At 38.5% G+C, this 24,791-nt stretch overlaps 1 protein-coding gene across 1 annotated transcript; it reads right to left on the reverse strand.

Annotated features, from left to right (window-relative positions):
• Window positions 1-5,644: 5,644 nt before the first annotated feature.
• rhcgb (Rh family, C glycoprotein b) lies at window positions 5,645-24,791 on the reverse strand. The gene is made up of 11 exons (XM_081356594.1): window positions 24,224-24,791; window positions 19,348-19,540; window positions 18,700-18,850; window positions 18,414-18,561; window positions 18,126-18,292; window positions 9,061-9,198; window positions 8,493-8,629; window positions 7,874-7,998; window positions 7,486-7,559; window positions 7,299-7,375; window positions 5,645-6,437 (listed from the first exon to the last, which is right to left on the reverse strand). Exons 1-11 carry the CDS (start codon window positions 24,438-24,440, stop codon window positions 6,407-6,409), a joined length of 1,458 nt encoding a protein of 485 aa, XP_081212720.1. The 5' UTR covers window positions 24,441-24,791; the 3' UTR covers window positions 5,645-6,406.

Below are 24,791 nucleotides of genomic sequence, written 5' to 3' on the forward strand. Positions count from 1 at the left end.
CCAAAACATCGTTGTCGTGTAAATGAACGGCCAAAACACATAAAAAGTTTTCCGTTTTTTTTTTTTGTTGAAAACGGTGTCATGTAAACAGTCCCTAAAATCACACAGAATTTTTCTGATCCATTTTTGCAATGACATTAGGGTACATTTAAATGACAACGATGTATTTAAAACGAAAAAGATTTACCTTTGCGTACAGACAATAATGTTGTCGAAATGATCCTGTTCACACGGATCCGAGAAAAACACTAAAAATGCTGTATTATTCATGCCTATTCACCTTATTTTTAACGGAAATACGGACGCAGCCAGTTGACGGTATTTTGTGCGAGACTTCCGGTCAGGCACTTCCGGTCACTGGCGCGCTGATCACTTTTCACTATATCGGTTAATTAAACAAGTGTTCCTAACAACTAACTCATCGTCATGGCTTCGGGGAAGACCGGGATTGTTTGTGCAGTTAGAGGTTGTCATAAACTGATACAAAAGAAAGGTTTACTTGGAGCAGGAGTGTTTTAATCATCGAAATCATTGACATTTTAATCAGGCGCCCTACGACCAGAGACACACTGGCTGCGTGGCGTTTCTGTTGCGTGGCGTTTTACATGTCTTTGCACACCAGAAACGTGTCTGACGCGGCACTGCTAGGTGACATATGATCCTCATTCATTGGTGATTATATTCGACATAATGGGGAGAGAGTTGTGGAAGGCCTTTAATGTTAAACATATATATAGCAGCAAAGACAACGTCGGCAGTATTGACGGCAAAACAGGCTACAGAATATTTCGTTCTGTATTGACAGGTGCAATATTAGAAAATCGATTTTTTTTCATTGCATTTATATCTGCATTTGTCAAAACCTAAAATTTCAAACATCAAAATGTAATTTATTAATATGTATTCATGTAAAATTAAATACAAAGATCTTTTCCTATTCTATTTTGTCTGGAAACGCTTCCAAAACGCTTGCGTGTCGCGTGAAAAATAGGCATGCATGCACGCGTTTTCCGCGCCTGTGAGACGCGCATGTCACGCAGGCAGTGTGCACGTTCTAACCTGTTAACATGGGAGCCGAAATAAAAACGGACACACGCAGCCAGTGTGTCGCCGGCCTGAGGAATCCCTTCGCCTGTGGTTAAAAGCTTTACATTTGAAGAAACCATCGAAACGACCGTATGTTTGTTCTTTTCATTTCGTGAACACAAGACCGACAGAAGACCACCCGATACCAGAAAAGTGGCTGGGCTATGAAGTCTCAATAAAAAACTACATGATAAAAACTCCAAGGAGAAACAAAATCATTATAGTAACCCCTGTATAAAATCTAGTGATCATGGCATAATGGCATGATCATGGCATTTATTTTGTATGATTTACAACTATTTATAGCCATCTACTTATTGCTATCCATCCTATGCTTTGGTTGCATTCTTATGGCATTATTAATACATTTGACATGACAAAATACCTCCATATTAGTCCAGCGTTGGCTCGACTATGTTTAGGGCGGGGCTGAAGGCGCCGGTGAAGTTTTGGCACTCTGCCAGCTAGATGCATGAGTGTTTTCAACCAGGTCCGGTACCCTAACTGAGTGAGGCTGGGCTTTAGTTCTTTGTAGTATTCATCTGCTACGGCATGTGTAACATTTTTCTATCAACTCTGCATAATCCTTCGCGATCGATATGTTATTTAGCCCAGGGAAGCGAGGAAACGGAAGTGCCGCACAAAAACCGGATATTGGACCCATGTTTACTTCCGCGTTCGAAAATAAGGTGGATACACCTGTTTCCGGGGGGCGCTACTGTAAAAAAGAAAGTGGGTAAAACTTCCGGTGATGCGGCGGAAGTATAGCCTACCAATGGTATTTTGTGAGGTAAATACTATGGGTAAATAGCGAACAGGTTAGGTGTTTTTCTGATAATTTTTTACTATTTAAAGTCGCAAACCTTTATGAGAGATGTCGTTACGGAACTCAGGGACAACATGTGCTGTTCGTGGTTGTACATATAACCGGAATAAATTCAGTGGCTTAAACGTGAGTGTTTTGAACATAAACCTAAAACTAAATCAGACTGAACATGTAGCAGTAATACGCACGCGCATGACGTCAACGTTTTCACAAATGTGCTATTTTGTAGTTTACACGGAGACGATAACGGTGTTATTTTCAAAACAGTGCATTTTAAAACCAGTTTTCAAAAGTTTGATTTCATTTTCAGGCCCCCAAAACGCCGTTGTTGTGTAAATGAACGGGCAAAACGCATTAAAAGTTTTCAGTTTTTAGTTGAAAACGGTGTAAAACTTTTTATTGGAGGTATGAAGTCCTCATCAAATTCACATTGTTGTAGTTAACGATCACATTTACAATGAACACTGCTTTAAAACCTAATAATAATAATACAATTTTAATATTATATTAGACACTCATGACAAATATACGATTATACAATAAATCTATACATTTAACTTATGTAAACAAATATACACACACATACATAATATTTATATACACACATAAAACATATGTATATGCTTATATAAATATTTTTTATTATATATAGCCTGTAGGTTTTGATATTTTATTGACTGCAATAAATGCCATTTTTATGTGTGGTTTGAGCATTTCAACACATTTCGTGAGCCATAATGCCCACATTTAATTCCACATTATCCTTTCTAATCTTGGTAAAACATTTATTTGTAATATCCAGCGTGCTACTGAGCGTCTGTAACGGTCACAGTTAATTACCGGCGTGGAGATTCTCACCAAAGACTCTCTTCACACACACACACACACACACACACACAATGTCCCAACCTTCATTTCTCACAGCTCAACATCAACCCCACCCAGAACTTTCCCACCCTTCAGCTCCACACTGGCTGTCAATCAAAAGACGGGCAATCAGTCATCAGCCGTGAAAAGACCTCGTCCCACTATCCCTTCATTCCCTCCTATAACGCTCCTTTATTCCTTTATCCCAGCGCCTCTGAATGGGCGTGACATATTTTAATCTCCAGCACGCCTCCTCTAAGTTCCCGCCGTCGGGCTCGCCGTGTCCGCCATTGGTCGGCTTAATCACATCGAGGCAAACACTGCTGTCTTTTTTAGGGGGCTATAGGATCAAACCCACCCCTCCCTCGCTCTACTCTTCTCTGCGTCTTCAGGGTCACGGCCCCCCTGAGACCGGGGCCCTTTGAGCCTGGCGAAAAGGATCATGTCATGAATGGAGCTTGATTTAGTTTTAACAGGGTGCTGTGTCCGTCCTTTAAGTGGTAAATGAATATACATTAGCCGCGAAAGGCCTGCAGGGACGAGAGAATGAGAGCGAGGGATCTGAATGCTGAGAAGGTGGAGAAGGGGTGTGTGAGTGCAAATAGAAAGGAGGGGGTTTCCCGCTTCCCTCCGCAGGATCCCGAAGCAGTTAATTGGAACGTTTGTTTGTTCCTCACGTCCTTTGACGAGATGGGAGCGAAGATCTAAGTGTGTCACATGCTGTCTTCCCAGAGAGGGGAAATTTAAGGCTTGCGTTCATGGACACAGACAGGAAGACATTTTGATTAAATGTATTACCGTGTGCGAAACTGCGAGACGACGCAAAATGGAACGAGAATTGTGTAGTGACCAACTTCAGGAAAGAGTTGACAACGAGAAAAACGAGAAACGAATCCATTCAATTCTCCAAACTTTCGGCTGATGGTAGTTTCATTCATTTCAAATACCAAATTTTCCACATTTAATAAAATAAAATAAAAATTATGCTCACCAAGGCTGCATTTATTTAATCAAAAATACAGTAAAAACAGAAGTATTCTTACATATTTTACAAGTTAAAATAACTGTTTTCTATTTGAATATAATTTAAAATGTAATTCATTCCTGTGATAAAAAGTTGTATTTTCAGCATCATTACTCCAATCTTTAGTGTCACATGATCCTTCAGAAATCATATTAATATTCTGCTAAATATTTTGAATAGAATTTCCTGCAAAAAAATGACTAATAATAATAATATACTGTAATGTATGTATACCAAATGTCTTATACTGCATTCCTCTACCCTTTGACCCCCAACATCCAGATATCTGTTTGGTCTTGTGTTTAATGAGACAAACATGTGGCATCATCACCTCTGACATCAACCAATCGACCCCAGACAAGCAAAGGTCATGACCTTTCACCCCACCATGAGTCTACAAGGTGGTCATCAAGATGGTCACTGCTGGCCAAAAAGGACTGGAATCCTCAAGAGGGTCCAAACACAGCAGAACATCCTTCCTCTAGTGCTCAGTGGATGAAACTGTATTTCTTTAACATTTGTAAACTTTTAGAAGAAAACGTTCAGGGGGTTCTAAGGTTCTTGACTCAATTTTAAAGAACCTTTATGCCAAAAAGGTTCTATATAAGGAGAAACGATTTAATAATACTTTTATGTTTAACGGGTTATTTAATTAAAAATAAAATAAAAAAAACCTAAATAACGAGGCTTTCAAATCGGATGCATGAAAAATGGAGGTGGTGCATCATCTCGCTCTCCAAGTGCCCTGAGAAACAGACTGGTATACATAGGCGGCTTAACAATATGGGTAATTGGATATATATATTATAATAAATAAATTATATATATATATATATATATATATATATATATATCCTTTCATCAGAACGTTCTAAATCCCCTGAATGTTTTGTTGAAAGTGTATTATTTTACTAAAAAGTAAAAAAAATTGTGGACGCGCGATCTACCGCCAAATTCGAACTACTGCACGAGCACGCGCGTTTCATTTCAACGCCCATATTACACTAGCGTGTCCACTGGTACCGAGCAGAGCGAGTGTTTTTAATGAATTCTAATGGAAGTTGAGCTTTAAGCTCGTGAAGCTAAACTTCTATATGAAGTGAAAACGCTCGCTCAGCTCCGGCTAGTGGAAACGCACCATTACAGATTCTGGGAGTGTGCTGTGCGGTTTCGCGTGTTTTGCATAACTTTCAATCGGAATGAAACTGCCTCGCGACGCTCATGTATGCTATGTGTGAATCCTGTACTGCAAAAAAAGTTGCAGAGTGTAAACGAGTTTGTTTTGAAATTTTATTTTCAGTTCAAAACCTCACAAAACCATGTAGGCCTGTAGAGATGTAAAAAAAAGTTGGGTTGACGTCAGAACCCAACGTCAGATTGACGTCAATATCCGATTGGATTTGGTTGGAAATGAAAGTTGTAATAATAATAATAATAATAATAATAACTGAATGTATCACTCTAAGTCTGAGTGGAATTACATTTCAAACCACCTCCAAATGTGCTTTGAATCAGATTTTATTTTTATTATAAAAGATTGTTTTTTTTTTTTTTTTTGCTGTCCAGACATTCAAAAAAACTCATTTGAATAAAATCTGGATATGCTAAATAAATAAATCAGATCTAGCCTAAAAGAGTAGCCTTAATGAGCACATCACAAAACAGGACCAAATTAAATATTTTAAGACCAGTGGGCATAATCATATTTATTTTTTAAAATGATTCTAATGTGCTATATTTCATGTTTTTCTGTTTGTTTATGCGCTACGAATGAGTGTGGAATTGCACAGGGAAAAAAGCAGCACATTAACCTGAGGTAAGAATCACTTCAATAACTGAATCTGGTATTAGACAGTAGTGAAATGTTTAATATTAGGTTGGTTTTTTTTACAATCTTACAATAAAGATAACACACTGAAAGGTCAAAACAAATTAAATGTTACATTATTAGAGACAGGAAAAACATGTAGGAATATTTACAGATATTGCACATTGTTGCCACTGTTTAGTCAAATTTGTTAAAGCATTAAGAAAATGAAAAATATTTGATTAGAGATGTTATGCAGGCATGCTGATTGACATGGACATGCAAATTATTGAGTCTATAAATAAAAGATTATAGATTTTTGATTTTATATGTGAATGCAACATGTGGTTTCTCACCTACAATTTTAAGACAAACATTTTTATAATCTTATAAAACAAAATAATGACATCATAATGACCAAATAATGGCTTGAATAACAATGCTTAAAATGAAAAACTGTAAAATTAATTGAATTAAAAATGTAACAGCTTGGAGGTTTAGAGGTTGTGGTTTTTTGGTCACATTTTCTCTGAACACATTCACAGTAAAGTCACTTGATTCTGGAATCATCCCCTTTTTTAATTGTATAATTTTGATTAATCTGATCATCTTTTTGATATGCAAATATATTAAGTAGTTATTTGGATCTGCAAATTGGATAAAAATAAATGCATTCTCTGATTCATTAAGATATTGTGGCTTCATGGCTTCTTTCTAGCTTTTGGCCGGTAGTGAGTATCGTTGTCTTCAGGGAAAGCAGATGTTTCTCCCAGTGACTCGGATCTGATTCCATGTGTTAATGCTGCTCCACGAAATTTGTCTCTGTCCTGTATGAGAAACCATGTGTTACTTTCAGCTTTCAGTTTGATTTCGCTGGTCCGAAACTAAACGCGGTCATCAAGCGCCACCTTGTGGTGGAGAGATCACATGATCTGAGATGGCAGCTCTGCATCCAATTTTTCTTTCAATCTTTCTTTTAATAAAATAAATGTAACTTAAATATAAAATATAATTATTATTATTATTATTATTATCTTTCTATCTTTCAATTTATTACATGGCTTGGCTGAATTCCAATGTAGAATGCGGTCTGTTATTTCTTGACAACAGACCGCTGCGAAGTGGTATAACAGACCGTTGCCATGAAAAACAGCGCGTTGCTATGGACGCGGAACAGACTATTTTCTTTGGCGGAAGCAATACAATCGTTTTTAAATCAATAAACTCCTTTTTAAATAAATAATTCGTGTCAAATTATTTATTTATTTTGTAGGTAGCCATATAATAAGCGGGATAATGTATAGAGAGGCGGTCGTTATAGCGAATAACAACCCCTTTAGGCTGATTCAAGACCCATCCGCTTCGCGTCGGGTTCAGCCTGTCGGGGTTGTGACCGACTCATAATAAATGTAACTTAAATTTAAATAATAATAATAATAATTATTAATTTTATTATGATAAAGATAACTACAAGTATTACTAATTTATGTATTAATTCACTGTGCATTTTCAATTCAGTGGCTATTATGTATGCATAGCATTTTCATATGCCCCCTGGTGGATATTTTGTGTATGACAAGAAATTGTTATAGGATACCAGATATAATTTTACTCTAGAATTCACATAAACCACTAACTACAGATATAGTAACTGAAGAAGACATTCACAGTTTTATTTCTGTACTCACATGTTTGCATGTTTGTTGGGGGTCATGTGGTTGTTGTAGGTCAGGATGGGAGGAATACTTTCTTCATCCTCTGGAACCTAAAAAAAAAAATATTTATAGATAGATAGATAGATAGATAGATAGAGTTTTGCCTTGTAAGTAAAACAATTTCTCTGTAAACATTTCAAAGAAAAAACAATTGTCTGACCTCCCAATAGATCTCGTCCTCAAAGCAGTTTTCGTCTGCAGGATCCCCCCAGATGGGCAGCTTCAGAACCAGGCCTGTTGATGTAACATCACAGCTATGTCAACATGAGAAATGTGACATTTCCATTACAAACTGAAATCTAATACGCCTGTCCATTCACGTTAGCTGAAGATCAGGTTATTTGTAGACTGACTATCAAAACGTCATCCTACACTGTCCTCTCTAGTTTTCATGTTACAAGCACCACACCTGTGTCACGACACAACTGCAACAAAAGCCCTTCAGATCCGCAAGCTTTTCATAAGTATTGTATGGTGTGCTGCGGCACACAGCGAGAAGCCATCACAATATGTGCTTAAAATGGATTCATCTCTAAAAAGACTCTTACCAACTAATATACCGCCTCCGATCCCGAAACACAAGGCCACACAGAGTCCTGCTGCCTGGTATCCTCCCTGGACCGTGGGCACCCGTTTCGCAATATCTCCTGTAAAGTCAAATGTGTTTTCCAACCTGAAATGGACAAATATTGCAGTGAATTAAATACTATTAAGAAAATAGGTATTAGTATTATGCAAAGTTTTTTTTTTAATACAATCTGAAAATATCTTACAGGAAATACATGAATGTGCATCTGAAAGCATCTATAAATGCTGCATTTATAAAAAATGTGAAAAATCTGGAATCTGAGGGTGCAAAAAAATCGAAACATTGAGAAAATCGCCTTTAAAGTTGTCCATTTATGTTCATGATTGTGCTGCATTCACTCACAAAAATAAATGTTTTATATATTTACGGTAGGAAATTTACAAAATATCTTCATGGAACATGATCTTTACTTAATATCCTAATGATTTTTGGCATAAAAGAAAAATCGCTAATTTTGACCCATACAATGTATAACTGTTGGCTATTGCCACAAATATACCCGTGCGACATGTGACTGGTTTTGTGTTCCAGGGTCACATATATTGTTTTATTATTATTTTATTTGATTGTTCACTGACCCTAACTCTCCATAAACGGTGGTGGTGGCGGCAGCGGCTGAGATGGCGCCCACAATTCCTCCAATGACCCCTGGCATAGCGTGCAGGTTATGGATTCCACACGTGTCCTGAATCTTCAGTTTCTCCTCCAAGACCGGCTGAGGAGCAGAGACAAATCAGGGGTTTATGCAATCATAAGAGATGAAAATGCTGTCATCATTTACTCACCCTCATGTTGTTCCAAACCTGTATGAGTTTCTTTCTTCTGCTGAACACAAAAGAAGATATTTTGAAGAATGTCAGTAACCAAACCAGTTTCTGGTCCCCATTGACTTCTATAGTGTTTTTTTTCTTCATATTATGTGTGTTTGGTTACTGACAATCTTCAAAATGCCGTGTTCAGCAGGTTTGGAACAACTTGTGAGTAAGTATCCCTACAACAAAAGACAATTTCTGCAAAGCTTTTACGGTCATAATGTTTTTGATCGTCAAATCCAGTTAAATAAATCATTAAAGAAACGCAGATGGTTTAAAAGGTCACTGTCTGGAAGAAATTACTGGAACAATTCATCTGACAGGTAAGACTCACCGAAATAAAGATGTAACCCATCGTGGAAATAATGCCACAGAAGAAACCCACGATCAAAGACCCGTATGGCATGAGCATAAACTCAGCTGCTGTTCCCACAGCGACTCCGCCAGCCAGCGTGGAATTCTGGATGTGAACCTGGAAGGGGAAGAAACATGGCATTTTAACCTCTGGCACGACTTGGGTTCAAATTCACATATGCACAGTGCTCGAGGCGGGGGAAAAACATGTGAAAAGTGTCAGTCCGCAAGAAAAACGCTACTGACTGTACAACTAAATTACTGACTGGACAATCAGAGAAATGTATTGGTCAACCACCAATGATATTCCAAGACTTGTCCTGCCATTGCATTTACTGGATAATAAAAAACAAATCAATTAATAGTAATAGTTAGGTGTGTGACGATACACTTGGCTCACGAGACGATTCAATACATGATATTGGGTTAATGTGAACGAGACGATATTTTAACACCGTTTTTAAGAAATCTTCAATGACAAAATAATATATCTGGAAAAACAGTCTTTTATTCGACTGAAAGACGTCACAATGTGACACACACTAATTACGGCTGTCAATGCATGTAATAGAGCAATTCGATGATTATTTCGAAGATTAAACGAGTAATTTTTGTTATAATAAAATTAGACAAGTGAACAATAGCCTTTAAAATTACTAAAAATGCATGTGTAATAACAATAAGGCAATAATAACTGGTTCAAATAAAGTATCAAACGCTGTTAATCACTGTTTTATTGAACAACACTGTTAAAATGCATGATCAAATGCCTATTTGTGCAGCCTTAGAAAACCGGATTCTTGTTCGTGACATGCGCCGCTTCGGGTATTTTGCCAGTTAAACTTCTAATCGTGTCACTTCAGTTCTACTTTGATACTTTCTACAGGCATGTGATTGGCTAAGGACAAAAAAGCAGGAAAATATACTAAGACCCCCAACAACCCCCCCCCCCCTCCATCCCCCCGCCCTGCCGATCAAACTGGTGGCGGATCTATACGGATAGTAAAGCAAGACCCATAACAACTTATTTGAACAAAAAATATATTTTAATTTATTTTACAGCTAGTTGTGCAACATGCAACTTTTTTTGTACAGTATGACAAATGACAACTTATTTGGTGGATGCGTCGCAGTGGAAATCAAAGCCAAGCGTCTAATCCACTGCGCCTAGTAATTACTATACTATAGTAATAGTATAGTATAATAATAGTAGTAATAATAATTATAACAACAATGACAAGTGTCTAATCCACGCCATCAACAGTGCGCCATCAACAGTGCGCCATCAACAATTTAAAATAATTTAAAATAATTGGATTTCCATTTTTTAGACTATACTTTAAATTATCATTTTTTTTTCTGTGATGCAAAGCTGAATTTTCAGGATCATTTCTCCAGTCCTTTAGAAATCATTCTAATATGATGATTCATTAGCAAAGTTGGAAACAGTTCTGCTGCTTAATATTTTTTAATATTCTGTGATACTTTTAGGATACTTTGATGAATAAAAAGTTATAAAATTAAAATAAAAATAAAAAAATAGAAATCTTTTGTAACAACAATCTACACTACTGGTCAGTAATTTGGGTTCAGTAATTTTTTTCTTTCTTTTTTGAAATAAATCAATACTTTTATTCAGCAAGGATGTGTTAAATTGATAAAAAGTGATAGTAAAGAAGATTTATATTAGGAAATATTTGGATAAATGAATAAATGCAGTTCTTTTTAACCTTTTATTCATCAAATATTTTAGGCAGCAGAACTGTTTCCAACACTCATAATAAATCAGAATATTAGAATGATTTCTAAAGGATCATGTGATAGACCGGATGTCACAAGCTGAAGACTGGAGTAATGATCCTGAAAATTCAGCTTTGCTTCACAGAAATAAATTATAATTTAAAGTATAAATATAGCTGCGAGCAGCGATTACGGGCCCAAGCCGGTGGCACCGCAACCCCGGTGCCTTTAGTTACCTAAAGGCACCGGGGTGGCAGTACCGCCGGCTTTGGCCCTTCATTGCTGCTTGCAGCTATATTTATATATATATATATAAAAGACCAAAAATATTGCTTGACTTACCTTATTCTGATTTTATGATACACTCAAAATATTCCACAACAAATCCTTTAAATTTAATGTAAAAATAAAAATGAAAGAAAGCAGTGTTGGGCTCACGTAACCCTCTCATTAGAATCAAAATGTTTCAACATTTGCGATGTATGTGGATGCTAAACTATTCTTTATTATAGGCTTTGTTCTTCACTCGTGTTCCAATATCGACGGAAAAAATCATCCTCTTCACATGCGCAAAAATGTGCTTGGAAAATTCATAGTGGAGCGGTGCTTACCGTGAATGTACGAATTGTACAACTGACTATTTAGAGCAGTGTAATCTTTATATGTTAGGTTGACCATTTTATTATTATATTTTATTAAGTCTATAATGAACAGGCTGCAATGTCAAGATTGCAATGCTGGAGTGTGTGTGTGTGTGTGTGTGTGTGTGTGTTCATGTTTTTCTGTCCCGGTGGGGACTTTAACCTGAATGCACACAGACTCATGGGGACTCGTGTCACAGTGGGGACCTAAATAGAGGTCCCCATGGGTAAACAAGCTTCATACAGAATGAGTTTTTTTGGAAATGTATAAATGCAGAAAGTTTTCTGTGATGGGTAGGTTTAGAGGTAGGGTTAGTGTAAGGAGATAAAATATACAGTTTGTACAGTATAAAAATCATTAAATCTATGGAGAGTCCCCACAAAGATAGTAAACCGTGTGTGTGTGGGTGGGTGTGTGTGTGTGGCGTTGGTGCGATTGAACAGTGGACACATAAAAACATACTCCGTCATTATACAGGACGACATTCAAACTGCAAAGTGTTAACTTGTATTTGTGTACAGTCGCAATAAAACACAACATTCTGCTTTTGTAAAATAATTTCAAGCAATCCACCCCCCGAAAGGCGCTAATTTTAAAATGAAACTAAAATGCTTATGGCTGCACGGGCATTCATAACGGTGCGCATCCACGGCGAGGAACGAGCAGAACAGAGTGAACGTTTTTCAGTTAATTCCTACTTCCATAGGAATTCATTTGAAACGCTCGCTCAACCACTATCAATGTCAGTGCGGACGAACATATTTTACTTTCGTTTTTAAGTTGGCGATTCAAAAGCCCCCAGTGGTGTCACACGTCGATTAACCGGTGGTAAAATATTCTCACCGTCACATACCTAGTATATTTTTATGTAGATACAATAAGCCTACCTGATTTTGAACACAATAGGGCAGTATAGCCCTATGTATGACTTGACTTTTATGGGACTAAATAGTACAATTACTATTTTTAAACTTGAAAAAAAAAAAAGAATAAAATGGGTTTAGTTGTGATATTTTTATACTTTTATATAGAAATAAATGGTGTTTAATTACATTTTTAGAAGATGAGGCTTTAAGGGTTACTTTACTTTAGTCCCTCACTATAGCAAAACCGTTTGAGATGTTTAATATCCGTTCACAATTTAGCATCTTTAATGTATCTTTATCATTTTGAAAAAGTTTTGTGTGAATAAAATAAACCAGTTAGGAAGAGTAGCTAAAAACTCAATGTCTGAAATATCCAAAAAATCCACATTCAAACCAAAATATCTGACTTCCTTTTGCTCTGAGCTAATAACTGTAAATTAGAAAGTTGTCTGACTCGATGAGCCCAATATATATACTGATTTTTGGAACTGTTGGTAAAACTAACCCCCCCACTTTTGTCAAAAGCATGTTGAAAGTGACACACTTCCTGCTGCCAGTTGGTGGCGCTATAACTTTGGCTCACAATAGTTACATCCATCTGATCGGCCTCTTACCACGAACACACTGGTGAAGTTTCATGAAGATCAGTTAATGTATGCAGAAGTTATACCACTTCGTGTTTCTCTTTTCTCGCCATAATTTCGTTTCCTCGCCACGGCCAAACCGTTCGAGATATCAAAAATCCGTCCGCAATTTAGAATCCTCAATGTCTTGACTTCATGCAAACCGAGTTTGGTGGGGATTGGATGAATTCTCTAGGAGGAGTACTTCGCATTCCACAGCAAGCGTTTTCCAAACAACCCATAATAGCCGACTTCCTGTTGGGCTGGCGTAAAACTTGACTGGGGGAAAGTTGTTCGGCCCGATGAGATCTATATGTGTACCGAGTTTCATATTAATTCATGCAAGCGTGTTTGATCTATGGACCAAGTTTTGGGACCCCTTTCAAGGGGGCGCTGTTGAGCCCCCCTGCCACGCCCGGGTACCAGCTTCAGCCCGTCCCTGATGGCAGGGGGTTCTGACTTGTGTGCAAAGTTTCAAGAGTTTTTGAGCATGTTAAGGACCCCAAAATCCCCTGAAACCTTGATTAACAATATAAAAGCAATAGTCAAATCCCCCCTCCCCTCACACACACAGAGACACAGAGAGAGGGAGAGAAAATTCTTCAGAAAATCCACATTCAAACCAAAATATCTCTCTTCCTGTTGGTCGGAGATAGATCATGTAAATTAGAAAGTTGTCCGTCTTGATGAGAACAATACACATACCAAGTTTTGTTGCTGTTGATAAAACTAACCCCCCCACTTATGACTAAAGGTGGCGCTACTGAGCCCCTCACCACGCCCGTTTCTGAAACTTTGCACATGTCTACTGGATAATAAATGTGATGTGTCTGTCGAGTTTCATGCAATTTCAAGTATGTTAAGAGTCTCAAAAGCATAAAAAAAAGAATATTAAAGTTTGATGCGTTGCCACGGCAACAGTATCTAAGATATCAATAATCCTTTCACAGGTTTACATCTGCCGTGTGTCTACATTGTACACATAAAGTTTGAAGCAAATCTGGTAAAAATAAGACAGTGATTTCAAAGCATTTTAATAGTGATGTACTTCCTGCTGCCTGTTGGTGGCGCTATAACTTTGACTCACAATAGTCACATCCATCTGATCGGCCTCTTACCACGAACACACTGCTGAAGTTTCATCAAGATCAGTTAATGTGTGCAGAAGTTATAACACTTCGTGTTTCTCTTTTCTCGCCATAAATTCGTTTCCTTGCCACGGCCAAACCGTTTGAGATATCAAAAATCCGTCTGCAATTTAGCATCCTCAATGTCTTGACTTCATGCACACCGAGTTTGGTGGCGATTTAATTAATTCTCTAGGAGAAGTGTTTCAAATTCCACAGCAAGCGTTCTCCAAACAACCCATAATTGCCGACTTCCTGTTGGGCTGGCGTAAAATTTAGAGCACGAAAGTTGTTCGGCCCGATGAGATCTATATGTGTACCGAGTTTCATATCATTACATGCAAGTGTGTTTGATTTATGGACAAGTGTTCGGATCCCTTTCCAGGGGGCGCTGTTGAGCCCCCCTGCCACGCCCGGGTACCAGCTTCAGCCCGGCCCTGATGGCCGCAGGTTCTGACCTGTGTGCAAAGTTTCAAGAGTTTTCGAGCACGTTAAAGGCCCCAAAAGCCCCTGAAACCTTGAAAAACAGGAATTTTAAAGAAATCTCACTCAAAAGACAAATCCCCCCACCCCTCACACACACAGAGACGTAGAGGCAGAGAGAGAGAGGGAGAGAATTCTCCAAAAAATCACATTCAAACCAAAATATCTCTCTTCCTGTTGGTCACAGCTTATGACTATAAATTAGAAAGTTGTCCGGCTTGATGAGAACAATACACATAACGATTTTTGTGACTCTACTTAAAACTAAGCCCCCATTTTTGACTAAAGGTGGCGCTACTGAGCCCCTCACCACGCCCGTTTCTGAAACTTTGCACATGTCTACTGGATAATAAATGTGATGTGTCTGTCGAATTTCATCGAATTTCAAGTATGTTAGGAGTCTCAAAAGCATCTGAAAAGAATATTAAAGTTTGATGCGTTGCCACAGCAACAGTATCTAAGATATCAATAATCCTTTCACAGGTCTACATCTGCCGTGTGTCTACATTGTACACATAAAGTTTGAAGCAAATCGGGTAAAAATAAGACAGTGATTTCAAAGCATTTTGAAGGTGATGTACTTCCTGCTGCCTGTTGGTGGCGCTATAACTTTGACTCACAATAGTCACATCCATGTGATCGGCCTCTTACAACGAACACACTGCTGAAGTTTCATCAAGATCAGTTAATGTATGCAGAAGTTATAACACACTTCCTGTTTCATTTTTTCGCCATAAATTTGTTTCCTCGCCACAGCCAAACCGTTTGAGATATCAAAAATCCCCTGGCAATTTTTCATCCTCAATGTCTTGACTTCATGCACACCGAGTTTGGTTGTGATTGGACAAATATTCTAGGAGGAGTATTTCAAATTCCAGAGCATACGTTTTTCAAACAACCCATAATAGTCGACTTCCTGTTGGGCTGACGTAAAACTTAGAGCACGAAAGTTGTTCGGCCCGATAAGATCTATATGTGTACCGAGTTTCATATTATTACATGCAAGCGTGTTTGATTTATGGACCAAGTTTTCGGACCCCGTTCCAGGGGGCGCTGTCGAGCCTCCCTGCCACTCCCGGGTACCAGCTTCAGCCCGGCCCTGATGGCCGCGGGTTCTGACCTGTGTGCAAAGTTTCAAGAGTTTTCAAGCATGTTAAGGGTCTCAAAAGTGCCCGAGAAGTAGAAAAAAATAATAATAATAATAATAATAACAAATAATCCTACCGAAAACAATAGGGCCTTCGCCCTTTCAGGGCTTGGGCCCTAATAAATTGAAAACCAATTATTTTAAATTGTAATAATATATCACAATAAATAAAAAAAATCTGTATTTTTGATCAAATAAATGCAGGCATGATGAGCCGAAGAAACTTCTTTCAAAATAGTAATGTTTCCAAACTTTTGGCCTGTACTGTATTCCCCCCAAAACTGCACAACTGTAGAGTAAAACATTAATAAAAAAGTGATAATAAAAAATGTGTCTTAAAACTGACATGATTGTAACAAAATCACACAGTATGGAGAACTCGGAACAACTGCTAACATTAAGTTTAAGGTAAAAATAACTGCCATGAATTTATAGTATCTTACTCCTATGCAATTAGATAAACTGTTAATTCACTACATCACTTTACCTCTGTCTTTATCCCCTTTTATCCTCTTCTTTTTGGCACTGTATCTATCGCAGACTATAATGCTCATTTATAATGTGTCATGTAAATTCGGCCATCCGTCACAATCAGGAAACTTTCACCGCGTCTAGAAACTGGCGCGAGCTGCCAGGCCCCTTTTCTACGAGCCTGTGTGTTAAGCGCCCTCAAAAAAAAAAAAAGAAATGCTGTCTACATTGGATGCGGCGTCGCGCACGCTACACAACAAATTACCAACAACTGATCGCGCGCGCGCTCTGTTTCTGACGCAATTCAAGTATGGGAAGCCAAACAAACCAAAAGTGGGACGAGACAGCGGGGGTTTCAAGCACTCGCTGGGCGGGGAAAGATTGCATCTCTCTGCCATCTGTAACCATGTTGACGTGCCGCCCGGTGTGGCCGCGATTCGCGGCGAATGTGGTTCCGTCCCGGGTTACCATGGTGACGGCTGTGAGATTACCCCCCGCCCCCCATTTTTTTTTTTTTTTTTTACAGATCTGCATGATTCACGTAAATCACATTTTCAGGTCGGAAAATCCGGAATTCCGGATTAATCCGGAAAAATCACATCCCTGTTTCTAATATGGAGTGAAAGAGAGAACAATATAAGCAGACACTGTAAAAGGTGTAACTCTGTAAACTCACTCATGCTGATATCTGGAAACCACATTTGACTTTTGACTTTTATCAGTAAAAATGGAATGAAATTGAATCTACTTTAATTCAATTGTTTTAGATCTTCTTTAAGTCTTATCTTACGAATAAGTGAATCAGGGGTCTCATTTATAAAACTGTGCGTAGGAACCTTCGTGCGCCCGAAAGCCAAAAATGGCGTACGCAAAAAAAATATTCGGATTTATAAAACCGTTCGTACGCCAGAACCTGCGCAGAATTCACTTTATAAATCCCAGTCAGCGGAAGATTGTGCGCACATGCGTCTCCACCCGAAATAACCATATATGGAGCTTACAACGCCTAGTTTTACTATGCAGATCCTCATCTGCATATCATTTGCATATGATTATTCATCCACGTGATAACGTTTAACGGTACAAGACACATTACATTAATAAAAATCAAGTAGTTGCCTATCCTTGCCTTGTTTTTGAACTCATAAATCAAATAGTGTAAAATACATTTCTGAGAAAAACTTTCTCAATCTTTTCCACTGGCCGAATTGTATTTTTAATTGATATTTTTAATGGAAACAGATAGGCCTTGGGCATTATTTGCACGAAACAACTTTCTCAGACAATCTGGTATTATCATGATAAGCAGTTATCTCTGTGGTTAAAACATTAAAACACACCATGCTACAGGAAAAGTGTTCAAAAACATTGCATCCACAACAAATATTTCTATTGACTGAATTTGAATATAAAAATGTTGTAAATTCTCAGTAATGATTTCATGTTTAAGTGCTTAACTCCATTAATTTGAATGGCATATTTAATCTAAATGTTTATATCAGAAGTAAAACATAGTTTAAATCATTATTTTATTTATTTCAACTGTTATTTGCGTCAGTTTCATTAAACGGCCAACGCGCTCGCTGGAGCGGACATTTAAGAAGGGATGGATATTTGCTTCAAGTGACAGGCTTGGTGAGTGAAATTATATTTGTATTATCTTTCTGTATATGTTAAATTTTCTTTAGATTTTCTGTCTAAAAGTGACCAAAAAGACGCTCCAGCTCACCATCGGTGTCGCCAATTCCCTTTGTCTCCAGAATGTGCGTACGCACGGCTCAAAGTTTGCTTAAAGGTGCGCACATTCTCCCGTCAAGTTTGTTTTTTATAGATCACAACCTTTGTGTGGGAACTGGCGTACGTACGTTTCCAGCCCCGTTTTGTGCGTACGCATGCTTTATAAATGAGACCCAAGGTCTGCCAAAATAATAATAAAGGATGCTCACCATGTCTAGTTTCCCAGTTTTCTCAAACAGGCTGGAGATGGCGACTGCCGTGAGGACGGTGGAGGCCAAGGCCAGGTACGTGTTGATGGCAGCTCTGTGCTGACCGTCTCCATGATCAGCAATGGCAGAGTTGAAACTTGGCCAGAACATCCACAGGAAGAGGGTTCCTGCACAAGACACCAGAATGTACATTTAAACACTATCTGAGCCTTCAATAAAGCAAGCTTTAGTTCAAGCTGCACAGAATCTCAAACGATTCATGTTTAATCCTCAAGACAAGACTCTTACCAATCATGGCGAACACGTCCGAGTGGTAGACGGACCCGTTCATATGTTTGCTCTTATCCAAATCAGGTCGATACAAAACCCATGAAATGGACAGACCATAATAAGCTCCAAAAGTGTGGATCACCATGGAGCCGCCAGCATCTTTGGCCTGAGGATTGAATCATTGATCAATACACACATAACATATGAACACAACAGTGATTGTAAATGTATAAAACACTTTATGTTAAAACATTTGAATATCTTCGGTGCACATTATCTTTGACAGCCTAGCGACCAGACTCACACGGAGGACGTTCAGGATGATGTACTCTTCAACAGCGAACAGCGTGACCCCGAGCAGAGTCATCACCAACAGCTGCACGGGACTGACCTTCCCCAGCACGGCCCCGTAGGCGATCAGACACCCCGCCACGCAGAAATCTGCATTGATCAAGCTGGACACAGGGGACATCGCTTCAATGAAACACTTGTTCCATTCGTTTCATTTAAATTCAGTTTGGAGAGTCTGTATTTTGTACACAACCAAAAGTGTTAGATGACCATACATTTAGGCATTTTTATAACGTTTTTAGGTTCACGTCCTTCATACAAAGTAGCAAACAGTGCTGATTATAAAATAAACAGTGGTGCCTGCATCTGCATAATAGGGTCATTCACTTTCCAGTTGGTCAGGCTGTTTTTCTAATTACTGTTTAAATACTAAACAAATCCTTCATTCCCGCAGGGAAGAGACACCTGCAAACTGGTTTGTCTGTATTGTGTCCAAACTTATCAACACTGGGTTCACATGCAAAAACTGCAGCTTTTCTACATAAACACTCAAACAATCAGCTAATTCTGATGCAGAGATTTATATATCAGTATTAATTAGGAGAGTATAAGCTTTTTTGGCCCCCTTGACAACTGTAATAACTCACAAAAAAGAACATACTTTTCAATCCCGATCTTGATCTTTCCGTCAGCTGGGTCCAGAGAATGGAACCAGCCTTGCATCAGAAGAGCCCACTGGATGCCGAAAGCCGCAATCAGGAAGTTGAATCCGACGGCGCCAAAGCTGTAGCGCTTCAGGAAGGTCATGAGAAACCCAAAGCCCACGAAGATCATGACATGAACATCCTGAAAACCTGTAGGAAAAAACAAACAAAATATTTCCAATTCAGTCAATCAATAATCATAGTGAGGATCATAAGAAATCAAATAGAAGTAGGTGTTGTCAAGGGTGTAAACACATATTCAGGATTGAAAATTATTGGGTCTATGGTTGGTTATGCATGTCCATAAAGACGGATGTCCTTTAGAGAAGGGGTTTTCAAACCACACAAAAAAATGATGATCTCCTTCCTAATATATAGAGGCAGCTATACTATACATATACAGCTATATATTTGTATGTAGATTACCATTTAAAAGAATTAAAAAAAGAATAAGTCAGTAAGCGTCAGTAAGTTTTTTTTTTACGTTTTTGCAATTATTTGATAAAAATAATGTAATATTGTGAAATACTGTAACATTTTAAAATAACCGTTTTTTTTCTCTCCATATATTTTAAAATGTAATTTATTCCTTTGATCAAAACTGTAATTTTAATTCAGGTAAAAATAAATGTTAAAATAAAACAGTGTCATTATATGAAATCATACCTTTATTTTCAGAAATATTATCTGAATTACAATATAAACAATTTGTATTCATTATTTTATATTTTTAAGTTAGCATCATAAACTTCACATCTGCCTTTAGAAAGCAAAACGAAATTTATAAACAATTATGATGTTTAAACATATTTTATACGTATCTTAATTCACCCTCAGATGACTACCGACAAATGTGTGTTTTAGCAGGTCACAAACTGTAATGGGAGCCTTTTGGTGACATAACTGAGGTCAAAGCAGCAGCAAATTCAACTAAAATGTAGCAGAGATGAAAAATGATACTTCAATTTCTCAGAACAGGACCAGGCTGGGCTGGTTACTGTGAAGATGTTCAGGTAGAAATGCACTACCGGGTATGAAGCTTCACCTTGAAAACCTTCTCAACCGATGATGCAGGAGATGTAAAACTCTAGGTTTCAGGTTGGTGAAAAAAAAAAAAAAGAAAAACAGAACTCCTAGAGTAAAAGCTGCCTGGATAAATTACAAGATTTGCTAAGTTGCCCGGACTGTATTTATACAATTACTCACCCTCCTGTAGTTCCAAACCCTTTTACTCATCTTCAGTGCACAAATGAAGATCTTTTTGATGAAATCTGAGAGCTTTCTGTCCCTCCATTGACAGCTTTACAACTACCACTTTAACGCTTCAAAGGGTTCATAAGGAGATTGTAAAACTAATCCATATGAATGAATTGAGCAGTTTAGTCCAAATTTATTGATGAGACTCGATCACTTTATATGATGAACAGATTTAATTTAGGCTTTTATTCACATCTAAAAATTCATCAACGCACACATCAGTTGTGGTAAATGGAAGCTCAAGCATGTTCGTTTGACGTGAGAACCAATGAGGTTCATTTTTGTGTACACAGCACGTTTGAGCTTTTGCGAGAACCAATGAGGTTCATTCTTGTTACGCAGCACGTTTGAGCTTTTGCGAGAACCAATGAGGTTCATTCTTGTGTTACGCAGCACGTTTGAGCTTTTGCGAGAACCAATGAGGTTCATTCTTGTTACGCAGCACGTTTGAGCTTTTGCGAGAACCAATGAGGTTCATTTTTGTGTTACGCACTACGCAGCACGTTTGAGCTTTTGCGAGAACCAATGAGGTTCATTTTTGTGTACGCAGCACGTTTGAGCTTTTGCGAGAACCAATGAGGTTCATTCTTGTTACGCAGCACGTTTGAGCTTTTGCGAGAACCAATGAGGTTCATTCTTGTTACGCAGCACGTTTGAGCTTTTGCGAGAACCAATGAGGTTCATTCTTGTTACGCAGCACGTTTGAGCTTTTGCGAGAACCAATGAGGTTCATTCTTGTTACGCAGAACGTTTGAGCTTTTGCGAGAACCAATGAGGTTCATTCTTGTTACGCAGCACGTTTGAGCTTTTGCGAGAACCAATGAGGTTAATTTTTGTGTTACGCAGCACGTTTGAGCTTTTGCGAGAACCAATGAGGTTCATTTTTGTGTTACGCAGCACGTTTGAGCTTTTGCGAGAACCAATGAGGTTCATTTTTGTGTTACGCAGCACGTTTGAGCTTTTGCGAGAACCAATGAGGTTCATTTTTGTGTTACGCAGCACGTTTGAGCTTTTGCGAGAACCAATGAGGTTCATTCTTGTGTTACGCAGTACGTTTGAGCTTTTGCGAGAACCAATGAGGTTCATTCTTGTTACGCAGCACGTTTGAGCTTTTGCGAGAACCAATGAGGTTCATTTTTGTGTTACGCAGCACGTTTGAGCTTTTGCGAGAACCAATGAGGTTCATTTTTGTGTTACGCAGCACGTTTGAGCTTTTGCGAGAACCAATGAGGTTCATTCTTGTTACGCAGCACGTTTGAGCTTTTGCGAGAACCAATGAGGTTCATTCTTGTGTTACGCAGCACGTTTGAGCTTTTGCGAGAACCAATGAGGTTCATTCTTGTTACGCAGCACGTTTGAGCTTTTGCGAGAACCAATGAGGTTCATTTTTGTGTTACGCAGCACGTTTGAGCTTTTGCGAGAACCAATGAGGTTCATTTTTGTGTTACGCAGCACGTTTGAGCTTTTGCGAGAACCAATGAGGTTCATTTTTGTGTTACGCAGCACGTTTGAGCTTTTGCGAGAACCAATGAGGTTCATTCTTGTTACGCAGCACGTTTGAGCTTTTGCGAGAACCAATGAGGTTCATTCTTGTTACGCAGCACGTTTGAGCTTTTGCGAGAACCAATGAGGTTCATTCTTGTTACGCAGCACGTTTGAGCTTTTGCGAGAACCAATGAGGTTCATTTTTGTGTTACGCAGCACGTTTGAGCTTTTGCGAGAACCAATGAGGTTCATTCTTGTTACGCAGCACGTTTGAGCTTTTGCGAGAACCAATGAGGTTCATTTTTGTGTTACGCAGCACGTTTGAGCTTTTGCGAGAACCAATGAGGTTCATTCTTGTTACGCAGCACGTTTGAGCTTTTGCGAGAACCAATGAGGTTCATTCTTGTTACGCAGCACGTTTGAGCTTTTGCGAGAACCAATGAGGTTCATTCTTGTTACGCAGCACGTTTGAGCTTTTGCGAGAACCAATGAGGTTCATTTTTGTGTTACGCAGCACGTTTGAGCTTTTGCGAGAACCAATGAGGTTCATTCTTGTTACGCAGCACGTTTGAGCTTTTGCGAGAACCAATGAGGTTCATTCTTGTTACGCAGCACGTTTGAGCTTTTGCGAGAACCAATGAGGTTCATTTTTGTGTTACGCAGCACGTTTGAGCTTTTGCGAGAACCAATGAGGTTCATTCTTGTTACGCAGCACGTTTGAGCTTTTGCGAGAACCAATGAGGTTCATTCTTGTGTTACGCAGCACGTTTGAGCTTTTGCGAGAACCAATGAGGTTCATTCTTGTTACGCAGCACGTTTGAGCTTTTGCGAGAACCAATGAGGTTCATTCTTGTTACGCAGCACGTTTGAGCTTTTGCGAGAACCAATGAGGTTCATTCTTGTGGTAGGCAGCACGTTTGAGCTTTTGCGAGAACCAATGAGGTTCATTCTTGTGTTACGCAGCACGTTTGAGCTTTTGCGAGAACCAATGAGGTTCATTTTTGTGTTACGCAGCACGTTTGAGCTTTTGCGAGAACCAATGAGGTTCATTCTCGCACATCAAGCAGGTTCGGTTGAGCTTCTGTTTATGTTTGCTGATTAATATTTATATGTGGCTAAAAGCCTAAATTCAATTGGTTCATCATATAAAGTCTCTTTAGAAAATTTGGACTAAGCCGCTCAGTTCATATGGATTAGAACTTTCAGATGGTTAAAAAATGACATTCATTGATGTTCAGTTCATTGAAGCGTCAAACTGGTAGTTGTGCATCAAAAAGATATTAATTTGTGTTTTGAAGATGAACAAGAGTCTTACAGGTTTTGAACGAGATGAGAGGGAGTAATCAATGACAGAATTTTCATTTTTGGGTAAACTATCACTTTAAGTGGTAACAAATCTCACAAAGCTAACAAATCATTACTCTTGTGTTTATACCAAGCACTCCACCCAATCCTTACTCTATCAGTAAACATTTTCATAACCGCTCTGAAAGTGGACTACTAGAAGATGAACTTCTGCAGCGACAGTCACACCTCAGCCATGACAAAACGTGGATGTCCAATGACATCTGATCGGTCCGCAAACAATAGTTTGTGTCAGAGATCATAAACCACCTGTCATCCAACACTTGAAACATTGATAGTTGGAGAACAGTGGATAGTCTGACCAGAAGACTAAAGATCTATACCTGACTGAAAAATTCAACCACACCTTCAAAGATTCAAAAAATGACAATGGATACTGATCCTTACATAACCAAAGAGCAAATAAAACCCTCTACCCAGTATCACGGTCCCATGTGCAAAAGGAGGTATGCATGTTGTCAAGAGAAAAGCTTACAAATGAAGCAACTGATAAACATTAATACCACAATCAATGAACAGTGATGCATTTGTTGGATTTTTAAGAAAGATGGACAGACAGATGGATAATATAAAATATATAAGAAACCATGACATTAAACCAACAGATATTAATAAAATATAAGTTAATTATTGTGAAGGTATATATACAGATTTTGTAATTGTTATTAATATATATCATAGATTATTATATTTATCTTATATTGATCCATAAAATGATGCACTTACTTGGATATCTGAAGTAGAAGTCATTCTCAATATCACTTGTGATATTATTCTCCTTTCTGAAGTCAACCCAGTGCGTGTCTGACTCCTCATTATACCGCACAAATACCCCAAAAAGAATAATCATTGACAACTGCCAGACGAAACACACGGCAGGTAAACTGAATTTGATGTTAGTGTTCTTTGGCCGGTCGCACATGCTTGCAGTGCAGTTCCCCATGTCTGCAGGTTGTTCCTGAGAACTGGTGATGTTGTTAAGAGACGTGGACGCGCATTAGTGTCACTTTTAAACGGTGGGAGCGGGAGGTGTGTCTGTATCTCCATTCCTCGCCCCCTTCCTTAGGAAAGAAAACATAGGCTACATTTGCGAGAAATGTCTAAGAGAGACTAATTGCTAAGTTATGCAAATTGAGAGTGCTTTGGAGTTTGAGTTTTAAAAAACCTGTTTAGTTGCTGGGGAATTTGGAGTCAGTTCAGTTCTGATATGTGTATTCGTATATTTCGGCGTAAAACTTCTGACTGATCGCACTGACCACGCGCGCCAAACTACGCCATTAAACGCTACTAAGAT

This window comes from Scardinius erythrophthalmus (genome assembly GCF_964197995.2).
Source record: "Scardinius erythrophthalmus genome assembly, chromosome: 24".
In the NCBI taxonomy this organism is placed as follows: domain Eukaryota; kingdom Metazoa; phylum Chordata; class Actinopteri; order Cypriniformes; family Leuciscidae; genus Scardinius; species Scardinius erythrophthalmus.